Source organism: Elephas maximus, chromosome 25 (genome assembly GCF_024166365.1).
Source record: "Elephas maximus indicus isolate mEleMax1 chromosome 25, mEleMax1 primary haplotype, whole genome shotgun sequence".
NCBI lineage: Eukaryota > Metazoa > Chordata > Mammalia > Proboscidea > Elephantidae > Elephas > Elephas maximus.
Window position 1 is genome coordinate 44080258 of NC_064843.1, and position 18640 is coordinate 44098897.

The following is an 18640-nucleotide window of genomic DNA, read 5'->3' on the forward strand; positions in this document are numbered from 1 at the left end:
AGAAGAGAGGCCTAGAAGAGTTAAGGCACAGAAAGCAGAGGCCTAGGAGAGTTAAGGCACAGAGAGAAGACCCACTTGAACTTGACGGTAGAGCCCAGAACCACAGACGCAAAGGACTGTGAAGTGCCACCTACCCTGTCCCTTATCTACCTTACAACTGGGATACGTAAGCACTATAATATTTAAGCAGCTACAGTAAAGCATTTATGGATTTATAAAACATGATATTATAAATTTTATTATGAAGATAAGTATTGTATGATTAATTACTTCAGTTACTGAAAATGGCCCTTTCAACTTAGCCCTGACATTTAGCCAGAAAAAGATACATTACTCAGCAATACTTACATCCTTCTGTCCCAAATGTCACAAAAACTCAAATGATAGGGGGGGCCTGATTCTTAGAGAAGCCAGCTCACTCAGAGGTATGTACAATGACTTTACAGAAATATAAAGTTACTAATTTAGCCATTTATACAGCTTGGTATCTATTTCTGAAATTAATACAGGCTTAAAAAGCAGAGAATTCTCCAAGACTATTGCCCTGAGATACTCTTTAAACCTTGAACCGAAACAAACCCCACAGGTCACCTTTTAACTGAATAACAGATTGGCTCACAAAATAAAGAATATTACCTGTGAGTACTGTGTTCCTTTAAAAAATCATCCATATGAGACCAAATGGTCAACAATTATTTTAAAACAAAGATGAGAAGGTATGGGGACAGGGAAACTAGACTAATGGAAATGAAACAAGCAGAATGGAAATGATGAGAACGTTCACGTGCTGGGAAGAATGTAATCAGTGTCACTGAACAATTTGTGTAGAAACTGCTGAACGGGACACGAAGCACAATAAAATATCATTAAAAAAAAAGAAACTAATCTAGAACTGCTAACTGCTACTTTTCTTCATGGAAAGGCTTCTCGTTTTCAAGCCACAGTGATAATTTAGAATACTGAAGGATATTTCTAACAATTGTTTTTCTGTGCTTACGCCATTCTCCCCCCATTAGCACAAGATCATTTCCATTATTAGCCACTATCGCTATACTAAGAAATTTTAAATGGTAGAAATGACAAAAAGAAACCACTTATCTATAGAAAAACAAATTCTTCTGATTTCAAATTTAGGGACTAACGTAAGTATGCGTAACTGTAGCAATCTGAGAGGGGAAAGCAGTTCACTATCACAAGGCCTGTAGTTATTAGAAAACGTGACGTCACCTCTGTGTTACTTTCTTAGTTTGTACACTTACGGCTAAACTCAGATGGGTATGAACACTACAGTGCTAGTGAAGATAAATGCCTCAAGTAACAAATACGCATAGTCTTACCTAAATCTCGATTTTTTTAACTTTTTCTTGGTTATTGAGACAGGAGGTTTTTCAGAATAGTGCAAACGTAATCTTATTTCAGTTTGACATGTCAGCCATCCAGAATCCAAAGTTTCAATACCATCTGGCAGAGCAAATATGAAAACCGGTAATTATTATACGTTTAAGAAAATTTGTTTTATTATAAAATATATATGAAACATTTGCCAATTCAGCCATTTTTATACATGTAATACATGTTTTTTGAAACAACCTAAAAAGTACAAAATGCATTGAACATTCTAGTTCACATTAACATTTTAAAATGCCTAGCTTACACATCACTGGTACTTCGCCCCAAAACAAACATAGGTAGTCTTAAATTTGTTGAAAAAGGGCTGTTATTTGAAGTAGGGAAAAAAATTAAACGAATATTAACAATTACCCATGCTTTAACAACTTCAGAAAATTAAAAGGTTCTTACTGAATCCAATATTGAAGTAAAACAAATCTGTTTCAGAAGGAACACATGTTCTAAGACGGCTTCTAGACTGGCCATTCTTCCATGACGACCCACTAACACTTCCAAGGTTTCACCTGAAACTAGTTATGCCCCTAGTGCTGAAGGTCTGAGATACAAGACGGCTAAGAATAAAACTGAGTCAATTCTGTCTTCCTATTTACACATTCTGTCATAAGTAAGCGGCATGACTGCAATAGCATGCTAAGCATTGTTTAACTTCAGGTTGGAAATGTGAACTCAACAAACATATGTAACAAAAATTTCATAAGAAACAGAAACTGACAACAATTTTGAACCTAAGCTTTTTCATCAATAGGGCTAAAAAAATAAAAATAAAAAATTTTATATCCTTAGGTATAATTTAAAATTTTAATCACTGTTAAATTTTTCAAATAAAAAGAAATCACTATCATCTCTAAATTTTAAACACAGTTTTCAGAGGACAAAGTCGGAGAAACAGCTTTTCATTTTAAAAGCTAACCAAAACTGAATTTAGGACAACAAAAAAGTAGGAAAGAAATTTATAAGGATAAATTAAAAAAAAAAAAACCCAGTGCTGTCAAGTCGATTCCGACTCATAGCGGATAAATAGTAATTAGCAAATCATAGAGGGACATAATACTGTGCACTACAGCAGAAGAAACGAGAAAACCACTCCTCCATAAAGAAACCTCTCTGATATACGCTGCATGGATAACGTTTGTAAATAATAAAGGGACAAGACTCTAAAACGCTAAACACGAAAACTATCAAAGTATTTTAGACCAATATTCTGATGTAATATGAACAATCACAAAGGAAAACAAATGAAATTCCCTCCAAATATAGCCAGATCCATGTACATTTCTCATGTGCGTACACATATGTACGTAGTAAAACCACAACCAGAATATCCAGGCTGTGTTCTTTCTTACAGTCAATAGGAAAGCAAACTGGTTATCAGCGATTTCTCTCTGGTTTGGAGTCAATGCAAACACACATGCCACCTGCTCCTTTACACCTTCTGGCTCCTTCAGTGTAGGACTGACAACCCTGATGCACTCTGAGAATGCCAGTCACTGAAGAAAGTTTGAGTTCTCAGGATAAGGTACTCACTGAAGCAGAAAAGTATGCTGTTGCATTACATTTTCAACATTCTTAGAAGTAAGAGCATTTTCCACTCTACTGTAAAATAGTTTTTAAAGACTCAACAGGAATCACTAGAACATTCCGCTTAGTCTGGATTTTACTGTAAAAGCATACACTCGTACAGAAACTTAGCTGAAAAGTAACATTTCGCACTTTCAATGTTTAGAACTGTTAATATCATTTTCAAACATATTGTTACTGATAAAAAGCAGTAATATGTTAAGGATAACAATTTTGGGCGCTGGTGGTTCAGTGGCAGGATCCTCGCCTTCCACGTGGGAAACCGTGGCTCAGTCCCAGCCAGTGCATCTGAAGCACAGCCACCATCCCCCTGTCCGTCAGTGGAGACTTGAGTCCTCGTTTCCATGACGCTGAGCAGGTTTATGCCGAGCTTCCGAACTAATACAGACTAGGACGGAAGTTCTGGTGACCTGCTTCCAAAAAGACGTAAATGACAACCCTGTGGACCTCGACGATCTGATGCCCGACCGACCCCAGCGACAGTGCGGGACCAGGCCGTGCTTTGTTCCGCTGTGCACGGGTCACCGTGAGCCAAGGGGACTCACTGGCAGCTAACAACAACGACATAATAATCTTATTATATTAACATACCTGAAACCACCAAATAAACACCAAAAGGATAAAAATTTAAATTACAAGAATCATATTGGAAACTTACTTAATAGAACATATTTGTTTCTTGGATCTAGACTCTATTTTTGAAATCATACTTTCTCATATTTCCCTGTACTATATATTTCTAATGAACGTAAGGTAGCAGGTCAAACACATCACTAAACAGTTTCAAAACACAGTCTCACTTACTGTGGATTCCAAACTGTCCATCATCGATAACAATTTCACTTTCTAGAATTAAAGGAAAACCGGAAACCTAGTTAAAATCTTGATGTATACAGAATGAACAACTGAAAAATTACTCAATTTAAGCATTTTTAAAAATATTAAATCTAAAATTCAAAAGCAGCCCAATGTGAATAAGCATATTCATTGTAGCCCTCAATAGGAATTCCCTTTTAAGGACACTAGCAAAAAATAATAATTCTCACGCACAATATTACAAGGAATTAAAAAAAAATAAAAAACTCCTCAGAGAAGGGCTCTAGAGGCACTGGGACAGACTTCTATACCCACCAACATACGAGATCATCAGATTGTTTGACAATGATAAGTCCTTCCTGATTTTTCAAACCAAAGGTCTTGGCACAATTAAAATGCTTATTCTTTTGTAGTGCATATTCCGAACTTGTCTAAAACGTCATTCTCCTGAAATCCCAGCTATTTTTTATAACTAGCTAAAAGCTTTACAAACTTACCTGTATAGACAGAGCTGTGAGGAACTACCAAAAATCAGTAAGTGCTAGCACATCCAATTCTAACAGAAATTTCGATCAAATAAGAAAAGCTGAAAAGCCCCATCCCTCTAAGCAAAATATTAATTCTCTTCTCTGATATTTCCCTTCCCTGTTTACTTTAAACATAAGTCTGAAATATGTGTCAAAATAAGTCATAGATTCCCATAAAGATTCTCTGGTAGTTTTTACACAGCTCTTAAATCTGAAAGTGATAGTTCCCAAAGGCATAAAAGAAATCTGCTTTTAAAAGACGAGAAGCAAAATTATCCCACTTCTGATAATAAGAAAATATATTTAACTCCAATATGTTTTAAAATGCAAATTGTTTAAATGTTTAATACCTAATAATTTCCAACCTCAGTGTGGGACTACTATAATTCTAAAGTACACTATCATAAAAACTTTAAATACGCTATCAAAAATATACTAAAATATATAAAAAGAAAATCCAATAAAGAGGATGGAATGAGATATTTGCTTAAATGAGATGTGTCCTTGCTACGGGGTAAAGCAGAAACTCCCACTACTTTCAAATTTGAGTAACCAGCAAGCCATTCATTATTTTTAAATGCTAAGTTTACCTAGAAACTAAAAGATACATTTCAAAACTTTTCAATTTCATTCAATTTACAGATGAATTCAAGTAGGTAAACCAATGTTTGTGAAATGAATTTCAAACTCTAATTTTGGTACAGAAAAAAATTCAAAAATACTTGTATGAAGGAAAATGCCATCTTTAAAAAAACAAGAAAACCACGTGTTAAAAAAATAAAATGATCTGAATATCTCAATTCTAACATAGCCAACAGGGAATTTAAATAAATTAGGAAGAATATACGTCTGCTATAACCAAGAAATTTTTGTTCATTCATACAAGTTCGTTCAAGCATTTATTAGTTAAGGAAAAAAAAAAATTATTCTCTTACTCTTCAAAGTTAAAAATTTAAGAATCTTTGTTTTGGATTAATTCTTTCTGCAAAGTTCTCTAAGCCTGAGCAAATAATCAAATAAAGCCATGGATGCCCAGTTCAAGAAGAACGTGATTTTATAAACTTCCGAGCTGCTCCACATAAAAATAAATATTTCATAAGAAACTAATCTAACCTAAGAAAATAAAAATAACTAGGCAAGCACTTATAACAAAGTTTATAAAGAAGAGCAGTTAAGAACTGTTTAGTTTTGGAAGTAAGATCCACAAAACGCTAAGTGAAATTGGTAGAATGGACAATGCATTGACTTTATACTTTAAAATCAAAATGTATTAAATCCCACTAAGCCCTTGTGCAGCATATTAGTAACTTTATGCATATGCCTCAAACAGATGCAGTTAATGCCCATACCTAAAGGGGTTATTGATCGTGGTTGTAGATGAGTCTCCCACTTGTGAACTATGACTTGACATGGACCACCGATAGTCTGCAATTTAAAAGTTAAACGTCTGCAATAATTTCTTAGAGCTTATTTTCTACCCATGACTCCATTAGCTGTTTGTGGCCTATGTCTTATACTAAATATGAAATCAAGTGATTCATTTTGTTAATCATCAATATTATATGCCAAAAATCAGGACTGTACCAGGTCACAAAACATGATGCGTGCTGGAAGAAAATGAGGGTGAGGCAGTGAAAAAAAAAAAAGATGAACTGGCACACAGAACTGTCTTAAACCCATTCTTTAATGTGTCTGCAATACTCGATTTTTTCAAACAAATTTACATTTTTAACTAAAATTAATTTGGTTGTAAGTTCAAGTTAACATCAAATATCCTTTAAGTTTGGTATGTCAGTAGTCAATGAGGTAACCCTGAATAATGAATTTATTCATTGTCCTCTCCGCAGATAACGCTCCCACTGTTTGAAAAGCCCAAACAACTCTCCATTAGTAGCAATAGTAGGAACATGTACTTCAAGCTCGATTATCACCAGTTATTGAAGGAACTAAAGGGCATGAAGTTACTTATCATATCGAAGAACAGAGGGGAAAAAAACTTGCTGCTGTTAAGAGTTGATTCCAACTCATAGCAACCCTATTTAAGAAGAGTAAATGGGAACCAGGAAGAACACCAGATTTCTCCTACCACACTAACCGGTGTTTCTAAAAAGCAGAAAAAACCCAGAGCTCTCGAGTCTATTCCGACTCATAGCGACCCCATAGAACAGAGTCTGACGAAAGGGGAACTAATACCCAGTTTTCCTATAATGCCTTAGGGTTTATAAATTCATGTAGTGTAAAAATTCCTAATACTGTCTTCAGTTATCAAGTTCCCTTACTAAAAAAAGACTAGTTTTATATGTTGGTGGTAACTCCTACAGTAGTTTAAAAAGAAGAATAAACAACCACCAAAGACTCCCTGAGTATACCTAAAGGACTGACTCCTAATTTTCCTTTGATTATTAAGAAATAATAATTAAAAGTATGTGTCAAAATAAAAATCTTATATTTTTAAAAGCAAATCTTCAAACTGTAACCTTATAAGGTATTTTAATTTTTTCTTCGTTACAGAGTCTCTGTAGAATTTTAATAAAATACAGAGAAGCAATGAGAAAAATAAAAACTACTGATTATAATATCACTTAGGGATAATCACTATCAACATTTTTATGGATAACCTTTGAGTCCTTTTCTATGCACATACTACAGACGCAGTACTCTTAAACAGCCTGGAACATACAAGTTTCTCTCTATATATTGTAAAATATATTGTACATGGCATTAAATACTCTTTTATAACAGTTTATAGGATTTTAATACTGATTATATTTGATAAGTGCCAAATGACAACAAATAAGTGTGTAACAAATTAGGTACATTATTAAGTAATTAAACACAGATAATTCTGCCACTTAAAATGACTATAGGTTAAAATGGTTTTTGCTTTTAATTTGCAAACTTCTGAAGTTTGGAAACTAAAATAGCATTAGCCATTCATTCACATCATTGATACTGGGATATTAAAAGAAGGAAAAGCTCATTTTCTCTAGCTGAATACCTCGTTATTATAAGGGTTCACTTAGGAATTGGTAGACTGGGTAGATTTTTTTTTTAAATGCAAATGTGAAACTGCTCATCTGAAAATATGGTGAATATATTTATTTAATTCTACATCAGCTAGATGTTTTTTACCACAACTTTTTACCTGGCACATGATTTTGAATTTGTGTTTTAAAAACAAAACTTTCTAACCCTCAAAAAATGCACATTTATACATTAAAAATAGGACTAATCTTTCTTAGCAATAATAAGCAGCCAGAAAGAACTAATCTATTGCCTTTCCCTACCCTCCTGTCCCCTCAAAATAAATAAATAAATAAAAACTCTATAAAGATAGTTTGGACCTATAATCTTATAAAAGTTACTAATCAAAAGTGGGTTAAAAAGGGTACCACGAATATAATAAATGCAGGCAGAGATAAAAAGTGGGTAAAGGAAAGGACAGGGATTTTTTTGTTTGTTGGTTTCATTTTAATTCAGGCCTCAGGGGAACTTTACAAAGTGTTGACTATAGTACCTATGCTTAACCATGTAAAAATAGCTGTGTGAATTAACTATTTGGTAGGAAACATATCTTAGCAACAATTTTAACAACTCTAACCAAGGCATCCCCCTTTGGCCAACCCACTCCTCACAACAAAAAACCACCTAGACGTGCACAGGACGGATTATCTGGGCAGCAGACCAAAAGGCTCACTGCGACAGATAACTTACGATTGTGGCTATTAGCGTTCACACTGCCAATTCACGCTGGTTGGTTATGATGTTGAAAAAAAATTAACCAAGTATTAAGACACTCTGGGTTCCCAAAATGTGTTACGATTCCTTTACTGAACTCTAGAACGTAATCTTAAAATTTCAGCTTTACTGAAGTTCTTTAAAAAAAAAAAAAATTAAGATTTGAATATCGGGAAATTTAAAATCTCAGTGATGACTCCAAAATATGTGATCCTTCCTAACCCGCTAACTGCTGTGACTCTGAGATCTGAGAAAAAGAGCAGTTCCGTTCTGCAACAGGCTGCCACGACTTTACGCACTTTGGAGCTAAGTGGAAGGAGGGTCCTTGGGGAAAAAAGTAACAGTATCAGTCCAAGATAACAGTCCATTAATGGTATTGGTAACGTTATTTCACAATTTAGCATATAATAAATCCGATGATTGCGGAAATGTTTTCAAGCATGCATTATTAATAAAAAATTTAAAAACTCACTTGTTTCCCCCCCAAAAAAAAAAAACTTAACAATTGTCAACAGGTAAGACAGGTGTTGTTTTTTTTAACAAACTACCAAGTGAAATAATCAGCTAGTCATATAAAAACACTGATTTCAGATATCATAAAAATATCTATAAATGTAAACTTTTAAAATTTTACTGTTTCCACAATTTTGTAAAAGAAGACCTGAGATCATCTATGATGTCGTTTAAGGCCAGATCTATAGCTATTAAAATCACTATTTTTGATGAGACCAATAAAAACATGGTCATCTAGGAGTGAGTAAAGCAATGAAGCTAGGCTGACAGACATCGCAGAGAAGGTTCAAATCTCAGCCAGCATATGAGTATATAGCATCCAAAAGAATTGTCCTGTGCTATGAATCTATTGTACAAAATGAGAACTCGTTATGCTGACAATGAACAATCACATGCCTATCATCGAGGACCACTCTGTAAAGCTTGTTTCTTTTGTTTAGGGATTAAACAAAAATCAGGGGAAATTAAGAATATAAAAAGTTTGGAATAAATCTAATTATTAATGTTAGCATCTATAAAAATTAGAAGCATAGAAATGTTACTGAAAAATAAAGACCTACTTCCACTGAAATAAAGCAAAAATTTCAAAAACAATATAATTAAAAAGTGGTTAACATTTCATTATGAGAAAACATCTCTCATTCCAGGCACAAGCAAAGGAGGTAGACATGGATCAGAAATGTTCCAATCATATATTAATTTACAAAGTATCTCTGGTGAAGATGTGAAATTAATGGTGATCTACAGACTCATTCCAAGAATACCCACTACTTTCCTTTAATAAGTTTCTATTTTATAAGAGAGCATTTTGCTTTGTAATCTGTAAAATTATCTAAAAATTCAGCACGTGAACAACTTATTTTAATTTCACAAAATGTAAAGGACTGAGTAGTTCTGGAGATTTAAGAGAAAAAGCATTTCAGGGCTCTAACTTCTGAACAAAAAGAAAGATGCCAGATAAAGCAAAGCATGGAAGAGAAAATATGAATGATAGAAGGGACCTTAAATACAGTCAGGTCAGACCCTCGTGAGAGAGCTGAAGTCTAAATGACTTGCCTACGTCCTAAGAAGTTCAGCTTAAGTCCTTTCCAAGTACCATCATCTGGGTGGACTACTTGCAAAAAAAAAAAAATCAATCTTATCTCCCAATTCAGTTTTTTTATGCTGTTATAATTGCTTTGCTATCATTCTTTATGCTTATAAAATATGCATTCCAATAATTTATTTTATCGTTTAAGATTCCTTATACGTCATCTGACAAAGCACAATTGAGACAAAGTTTCACTACATTTCTATTAAAAATTATGTTTCATTTTAAAAGCGCCACCAACTTTCAAAAGCAAAGAAGTGTCACTTTAAGCTGGCATGTGGAAAAAAAAAACAAAAACTCTAGCCATATGCATGGGATTTTATGTAGCTATTTACTCTATTCCATGAAAAACATACTTACCATGGCTGCCCCTGCATCACACGGTACATGTGTACACGATACAGAGTACCTACTTAAAGAAACACACTCACCAACATATACTGTAAACTTTTGCAAGTATTACAAGAGGGGAAAATTGTTTTTTTTACTTTAAGTAGACTTCTTGCCAATTTTTTCAAAAAGGAGTTTTGGACTGGTTTGCTGCTTTTGGTAACATTTTCAAGGAAGAGAAAAAATACTATAGGTTGGCTTAATTTGACCTGTGTTGACAAAAGTCTTACTTTAGAAAACTATACTCATTAATGCTTGTCTTGTCTAAGCGTCCCTCTCCAAGCAAAATTTGGTTGATTTCCCATGCTAAATTTCACATAATAAGACCCTTAAATAAGCTGTTCATGTCATGAGTGCTGATTTATGTATCTATACTCAATTGTCCAATTTATACTGAAGAACACTACACATAACTTCTATGCCAAATGAATGACAGATGCCCTTAAGTCGTTAAAGTGAGACTATTGTCAAGATAAGCCAACACAATGATCAACCACAATGTAATTTAAGTTCAATTACTGAATATTTACAATATATTCTTGGAATAAGAAACGTAATAGGTGCAAAAGACAGCTGAAGTGGGTTGTCAATTTTTTTTCTTTTTTTATAATGGCGGCTAAGAGAATAAATGGGGTAACAGTGGCTGCTTGCGTTTTTCACACGTAACAAGTGTTCACTGACCCCCAAGGGAAATACATTAAAAAAAAAAAAAAAAATCTAACCCATGTTTTGCTTCCTGGACCCCTATTCACATGCAGCCTACGTATGCTCAAAGGTAAAAAATATGAAGGAAAAGAATCCATTCGGCAAGTATCTTTAAAATAAGAGGAAAAGAATCAACTCTTTTTTTTTTTTTTTTTCTAAATACAAGACAATCCCAATATAAAAAAATCATTGTGAGCAAGCAGATTTAATAGTCAAAAGCCTTCAGAAAAGATTCTGGCCTATCAAGACCCTTTTTGAAAAAATCTAACAGGAATCACTCCAATTTTGATAAAAGTTAAACAATGCAACCACTAAGAAATGGCTGCTGTGAAAATATTTAAAAAAGATTACTTGCTTAGGGCCAGCTACATACTTCTCTAAGTGTATTTCCACTGCAAAAGGATTTAAAATCAAAACAAAAAGAAAAATCCTTACAACTGGTCACTAACTGGTTTACAAATGTCACAGAAAATGCACACCCACAGATTACATTTATTTATCATTAAAACCAATTTCATGATAAGAATATTGAAGAATATACTTACTATTAATCTTTTAAAACTTCCATGGCAGACAACATCTGCCTCTGAAGTGGCTACTTCCTTGCTTTTTGATACTAACATGCTATTAATCTAGAGTTATATTTTTGTTATTTAACCAAAACAAACTCATTTTACTTTTGTTTTCAAACTTAAGTTAGTAGCTTTTGAAAGAAATAAGTTTGCTTGAGAAGTTGGAAACTAGATAAAGAAAACATACCTTTGGTTCTAAAAAGCACCCTCTGAAGTAGCGATATTGAACTGATAATCCTCTACTTAGTACAATGGTGGCTTTCCATAACATGCTGAGAGGGGGGAAAAAAGGCAGCAGAATTAACATCAAACTAAAGCGCATAGACTTCAGAGTTCACAAACCCCCTCAAGTTAGGTCTATGACCAATACCATTTATCCATTCCTCCACAAAATTTCATCACAGGCCTGCTCTGCACAAGGCGCTGGGAACACAGTGATGCTCAAGGCAGAAAGAGCCCCACCTTCAGGAAGCTTTCTTTCTTCAGGGGCAGACTGATAAATAACCAAACAAGATACAATTGCAGATCACAGTAATAAGGGCTACTTGACCTTTGTGAAGTTTTGGAGGGACGGCCTCACTGAGAAAAAACTATATGAGCTGAGACCTAAATGATGAGGAGGAAACAGCCAAACAAAGAGCCATAAATACTCCAAGCAGAAAAGCCAAGTAGTTCAAAGGTGGAAGCCAGAGCCAAAATCTTCTCTTGCCTCCCACTTAGCTAGGGATGTTACGTGAGGACAAGGCCTTTGTGTCACGAGTAAGGGATGAACGTGGGCAAGTTACACTCATGTTCCTGACTGTCCCTTGTTCTAACTGCCCTGCCCAGTCTCTGGTCATTTACTCAACCAAGCAATCTGTATCTGTATCATACTTGCTTCAACTCCATGTGTTCCTCTGACCTACGCTATTCTATCAGTAACTAAAGCTTTGACCAAATAGCCACCTGCAGACTAAAGAGTTCATTACAATTTATGACTGTAACTGATTTTCAGCATCAAATCATAAACCAGTGGTACCCAAAGTGTGGTCCCAGCACATCGACATCATCTGGGAGCTTGTTAGAAATGCAGATTATCAGACCCCACACAGACCTGCTGAATCAGAAACTCTGGGAAGTGGCAGCCAGTAATCTGTGTTTTAACAAGTCTTTGGGTGACTCTGATGACCGCTAAAGTTTGAGAGCCACTGTTATAGACCATTACCTAAACATCAATTCAGTAGTTCAGTGAGTCAACGGCAGCTCCAGATACGTTCTTCCATGATACCAGATGGCCACCACTGCTGCCACCCTGGCTCCACCAAGACAGATTTGGGGCATTACCCACACTCTGACTCCATCCTGGGTCTTAAACAAAATATCCATAAGTAGCTGTCACCCATGGTCCTAGCTTTGACAATTAAATGAATCCGGTATCAATAAAATATATATATCCTGGTTCTACCATAGGAGATTCTAATTTCATAGGTCTGGGGTGGAGCCTGGTCATGTGGAGTTTCATAAAACTTCACAGGACATTCAGATGTACATGGCTGGTTGAGAATCAATGCTGTAAAGCAAGGACAGCAAACACTTGGCATATGTGCCCCCCATAAGACTCAGCATCCTTAACACAGGGCTGCAAGCAGGCTGTATCAATTCACAGTTGAAATGAATCTCTGCTATGCTACAAAAAAAAAAAAAAAAGGCAAATTTCTTCCACAAACAATGAGCTAGAGTATATAAAGCAATGGAATTAGTGGAAAACTTTGAAAAATGTGTTGAAAACATGTCTCCTAGGCACTATTTCTCAATCTCCAGGAGCAGGGCCAACACATGCATATTTTTTTAAAAGCCCTCCCCCAAGTGATTCTATGCCCACCACTCCTGGTTATGAACCACAAAAAGAAGACACAGAGAAAGTAAAGCAAATGTCTCTAAGCAAATGTAGCACTGATTAAAAACGAATCAGAACACTGAAGCACAGGGATAATGGGTTTTTGGGACATGGAAGCTCTGCATTAGAGACCCTCCCTGACCTCCCCCTGTTCGTCTCTTCTCTATGCTGGTCCTGATTTGTATCCTTTTTAACAAAACTGTAAACACAGATATAGCAGAGAAAGAAAAAAAGAACCTGAATTGTTCAGTGACTTAAAGACTGGCCATAACCCAATGAAATCCAAGAAAAAACAAGAAAGAAGGGCAGTGAGGTTTATTAATGCATCTGCCTGATGCTGAATCATTCTCATTCTCCCCTAAAATACCAAAAAATCTATAGGCGAACAAAGAAAACCACAAGTGATCCACACTTTCAACATTACCAGGAAAGAATACCGTGACCTTTAAAGTAACTGAAAGTAGAAAAACAAAATTTCAACAGCACTCAAAACCTCAAACCTGTACAGCCAGTAAAGGGAGGTGTAAGAAAGTCCACGAAAAAGAGAGACACAGAGGTCACAGACGCAGAGTACACTGAAAGCCTGAAGAAACACAATTCTAAGACACAAAAATGTTGTCCAAAGACAACCGGATTCTATGTCATCTACCTCCTTTCTTCTTGTGAAGCACTAAGTATTTATCTGCTATATACAAATCAATTGTATTTCAATGTGCATCAGCAATATGTAACATCTGCCCTTGGAAACCCTGGTGGCATAGTGGTTAAGTGCTACGGCTGCTAACCAAAGGGTCGGCAGTTCGAATCTGCCAAGCACTCCTTGGCAACTCTATGGTGCAGTTCTACGCTGCCCCATAGGGTTGCTATGAGTCAGAATCGATTCAACAGCACGGGGTTTGGCCTTTTTTTTTTTTTTTTTTTTTGGTCCCTCAAAGTTAGGAGTTATCTCATTCCATTAATAGCAGTTTGACCAGGCTGGCTGAAATCGACTTAAAGAAAAGTGACAGGGCAGCTCAAGAGTTCAGAGCAGAGGTGTGTTATAGGGACAAGTTCAGAAAGACATGAAGTTTCACTTTGGATGAGAATGGCTGGTCTGAAAAATCAAGTAATAAACAACCACTTGAGGGGAATAAACAAGTCATCCCTCTGTGAAAGACCAGTAAAGAGTATCATACCCCAATAACAATTATCAATAGAACCTTACTTATAAAGCAGCTAAGAATTGACTAAGAAAATGTGTTACACTAATAACAAATAGGAAACAGGGTATTTTATCTGGTTTTTTTTTTTTTTTGGTCTTCTCTTTTTATATAAGAGAGGTCATACAATATTTGTCCTTTTGAGATTGGCTTATTTTGCACAGCATAATGTCTTCAAGTTCTACCCATACTGTAGCATGTATCAAGACTTGATTTTTCCTACCAGTGGAGTAGCATTCCCTTGTATGTATGTACCATGTTTTGTCTGTCCATTCACTTGCATGTATGTACCATGTTTTGTCTGTCCATTCATCTGCTGATGAGCATTTAGGTTGTTTCCACCTTTTGGCTATTGTGAATAGTGCTGCAATGAACGAACATTGGTGTACACATCTCTTTTTGAGTCTTTGTTTTCAAGTCTTTTGGGTATATACATAGGAGTAGAATTGCTGGGTTGTATGGTAGTTCTACTTTAAAAAAAAAAAAATTTTTTTTTTTTTATGGTAGTTCTACTTTTAGGTTTTTGAGGAACCACCACACTGTTTTCCACGGCTGTACAATTTTGCATTCCCACCAGCAACGGGTAAGAGTTCCAATTTTCCCTCATCCTCATCAACATTCGTTATTTTCTTTAAATCTTAGCCATCCTAAACTTGTTGCCGTCAAGTCGATTCCAATTCATAGCAATCCGGCAGAACAGAGTAGAGCTGCCCCATAGGGTTTCCAAGGAGCACCTGGTAGATTCGAACAGCCGACCTTTTGGTTAGCAGCCATAGCTCTTAACCGCTACGCCATCAGGGTTTCCTTAGCTATCCTAGTGGGAGTGCACTGGTACCTCATTGTAGTTTTGATTTGCAACTCTCTGATGGCTAATGACGCTGAGCATATTTTCATGTGTTTGGTGGCCATCTGAATGTCCTCTTTGGTGAAATATCTATTCAAGTCCTTTGACTATTTTACGACTTGGATCTTTTTATTTTTGTTATTAAGTTGTCAAAGTTTTATATATATTTTGGTTATAAGATTCTTGTCAGATACACGGTTTCTAAAGATATTTTCCTAGTCCATAGCTTGTCTTTTCACTTTTTTGGTGAAGTCTTTTGACTCAGCACTTAACTGCCATGCCACCAGGGCTCCTTAGTATGTGTTTTACTCTTGTTACTTTTAATTAAACCATTACTTCAAGAAAATAATTTTATGGGCTGAAACAAAAAGTAATTAGATCTTTTATCAAGAACATGCAATGAGAAGGCAAAAAACCTGAACTTTTTTTTTTTTTAAATAAAAAATAGCAATATAAGACTTATTTAGAAACATGCTGATAAATACCAAAATAGGCAGCCAGGAAGGAGAAGTGCTGGTTTGACAGACGGTAACCAAGGAGCAGAAGAGCCTGAGTTTTCACAACAAATTTTACAAAAACTCTTTCACTCTTTAAATTGTGCACATGGTAACTTTGACAAGTTAAAACTAAAAAAAAAAAACCCAAGGTATTTGAGAAGTCTCTAAATTTATAATCTGGGTGTCACAGTCATTCTGTAACTCAGCATCTCCATGCTCACCTTTCACCTGTCTCGTTCTCTGGGAGAAGAGCCACAGCATTTTGAGGACTCCAATTTCCCAAAGCATCGCAGCTTCCGCATATTGCAAAAACTTCTCCTGAGGAAACAGAACAAGCAGTTACTGTGGAATAAGTAGGAACAGTTCCAATTTTAGTTTTAGGAAGCAAGAAAAGAGCAGTAAATTGTACTAGTTCAACCAGATGAGAAGTTTCCTTTACCAAAGAGGGACCAGCCTCACTGGAGTGCTGCTGTGTGCCCAGGTACCACACTAGCACCTGTGCATTAACACAGCGACACAGAGCTGAGGCCAGAGAAAGGGAGGAGGGCATCTGTTTAACTATTTATTGAGCCACTATCAAGCACATATTGTTGGGCACCAAGAACACAAAGTGACCAAAGCACTGTTCCTGACTTTAAGTTGGCTTCCAACTGAAAAAGCAAAGACTAAATGCAGAGAAGTATTCTAGAGAAACATTAACCAATATTTTCCAGGAACTCAAGCAGTTTATTAATAAGCTGAATATCAAGAAAATTATCAATGGGACAGCAGCAATGTAACAAAAAACCTCAAACCAAAGTCAGATATAGTGGAAAATTTAGTTTTCCTCATTCAAAAAATGACTATCATTTCATCTGAATACTTCTCAGCAGTAGATCTTAAAAACCAAGCTTGGGGTTTATGATTAAGTTTATATAAAAAATTTGGTCTTTATCATTAGTTCCTGAGAGATAAACTGGAATATCCCCAGTGATTAAATTGGCTTTGTTATCTCTAAGGGCTCCAGAATGAACATACTTTATAGGTTATGCTAATGAGGTGACTCAGGTGGGGGCTGGCCAGGCCAGAAAGACTCAGAGCATATCAGCTCACCTTAGGCTGAGGAAGCATGATTCAATCAATCCTGCCTATGTAATAAGGAAGGAGCCCTGACGGCGCAGTGGTTAAGCACTTGGCTGCTAACTGAAAGGTCAGTAGTTTGAACCCACCAGCCTACGAGCGATTCATAGCGCTGCTATAGGACAGAGTAGAACTGCCCCATAGGGTTTCCAAGGTTGTAATCTTCACGGGAGCAGACTGCCACATTTTTCTACCATAGAGGGGTTGGTGGGTTCAAACTGTCCACCTTTTTTTTTTTTTAATAACTTTTATTAAGCTTCAAGTGAACGTTTACAAATCCAATCAGTCTGTCACATATAAGTTTACATACATCTCACTCTCTACTCCCACTTGCTCTCCCCCTCTTGAGTCAGCCCTTTCAGTCTCTCCTTTCTTGACAATTTTGCCGGCTTCCCTCTCTCTCTATCCTCCCATCCCCCCTCCAGACAAGAGTTGCCAACACAATCTCAAGTGTCCACCTGATATAATTAGCTCACTCTTCATCAGCGTCTCTCTCCCACCCGCTGACCAGTCCCTTTCATGTCTGATGAATTGTCCTCGGGGATGGTTCCTGTCCTGTGTCAACAGAAGGTCTGGGGAGCATGGCCGCCGGGATTCCTCCAGTCTCAGTCAGACCATTAAGTTTGGTCTTTTTATGAGAATTTGGGGTCTGTATCCCACTGATCTCCTGCTCCCTCAGGGGTCCTCTGCTGTGCTCCCTGTCAGGGCAGTCATCAATTGTGGCCGGGCACCAACTAGTTCTTCTGGTCTCAGGATGATGTAGGTCTCTGGTTCATGTGGCCCTTTCTGTCTCTTGGGCTCTTAGTTGTCGTGTGGCCTTGGTGTTCTTCATTTTCCTTTGCTCCAGGTGGGTTGAGACCAATTGCTGCATCTTAGATGGCCGCTTGTTAGCATTTAAGACCCCAGACGCCACATTTCAAAGTGGGATGCAGAATGATTTCATAATAGAATTATTTTGAAAATTGACTTAGAAGTCCCTGAAAACCATGTTCCCCAGACCCCCGCGCTTGCTCCGCTGACCTTTGAAGCATTCATTTTATCCCGGAAACTTCTTTGCTTTTGATCCAGTCCAATTGAGCTGACCTTCCATGTATTGAGTGTTGTCTTTCCCTTCACCTAAAGCAGTTCTTATCTACTGATTAATCAATAAAAAACCCTCTCCCACCCTCCCTCCCTCCTCCCCCTCGTAACCACACAAGTATGTGTTCTTCTCAGGTTTACTATTTCTCAAGATTTTATAATAGTGGTCTTATACAATATTTGTCCTTTTGCCTCTGACTAATTTCGCTCAGCATAATGCCTTCCAGGTTCCTCCATGTAATGAAATGTTTCAGAGATTCGTCACTGTTCTTTATCGATGCGTGGTATTCCATTGTGTGAATATACCACAATTTATTTACCCATTCATCCGTTGATGGACGCCTTGGTTGCTTCCAACTTTTTGCTATTGTAAACAGAGCTGCAATAAACATGGGTGTGCATATATCTGTTTGTATGAAGGCTCTTGTATCTCTAGGGTATATTCCTAGGAGTGGGATTTCTGGGTTGTATGGTAGTTCTATTTCTAACTGTTTAAGATAACGCCAGATAGATTTCCAAAGTGGTTGTACCATTTTACATTCCCACCAGCAGTGTATGAGAGTTCCACTCTCTCCGCAGCCTCTCCAACATTTATTATTTTGTGTTTTTTGGATTAATGCCAGCCTTGCTGGTGTGAGATGAAATCTCATCGTAGTTTTAATTTGCATTTCTCTAATGGCTAATGA

The 18640-nt window shown here is 36.5% G+C and overlaps 1 protein-coding gene across 2 annotated transcripts in view; it reads right to left on the reverse strand.

Annotated features, from left to right (window-relative positions):
* Window positions 1–18640, reverse strand: part of GPCPD1 (glycerophosphocholine phosphodiesterase 1) — a 62690-nt gene that overhangs the window by 26752 nt on the left and 17298 nt on the right. The window contains exons 3-7 of one of the 2 annotated variants that reach the window (XM_049868803.1): window positions 15977–16073; window positions 11527–11611; window positions 5681–5756; window positions 3793–3834; window positions 1338–1461 (exon numbers count right to left, since the gene is read on the reverse strand). In XM_049868803.1, the coding sequence (XP_049724760.1) occupies window positions 1338–1461; window positions 3793–3834; window positions 5681–5756; window positions 11527–11611; window positions 15977–16073 (424 nt within the window). The remainder of the gene's footprint in view (window positions 1–1337; window positions 1462–3792; window positions 3835–5680; window positions 5757–11526; window positions 11612–15976; window positions 16074–18640) is intronic. The other variant, XM_049868804.1, reaches the window with a different exon arrangement.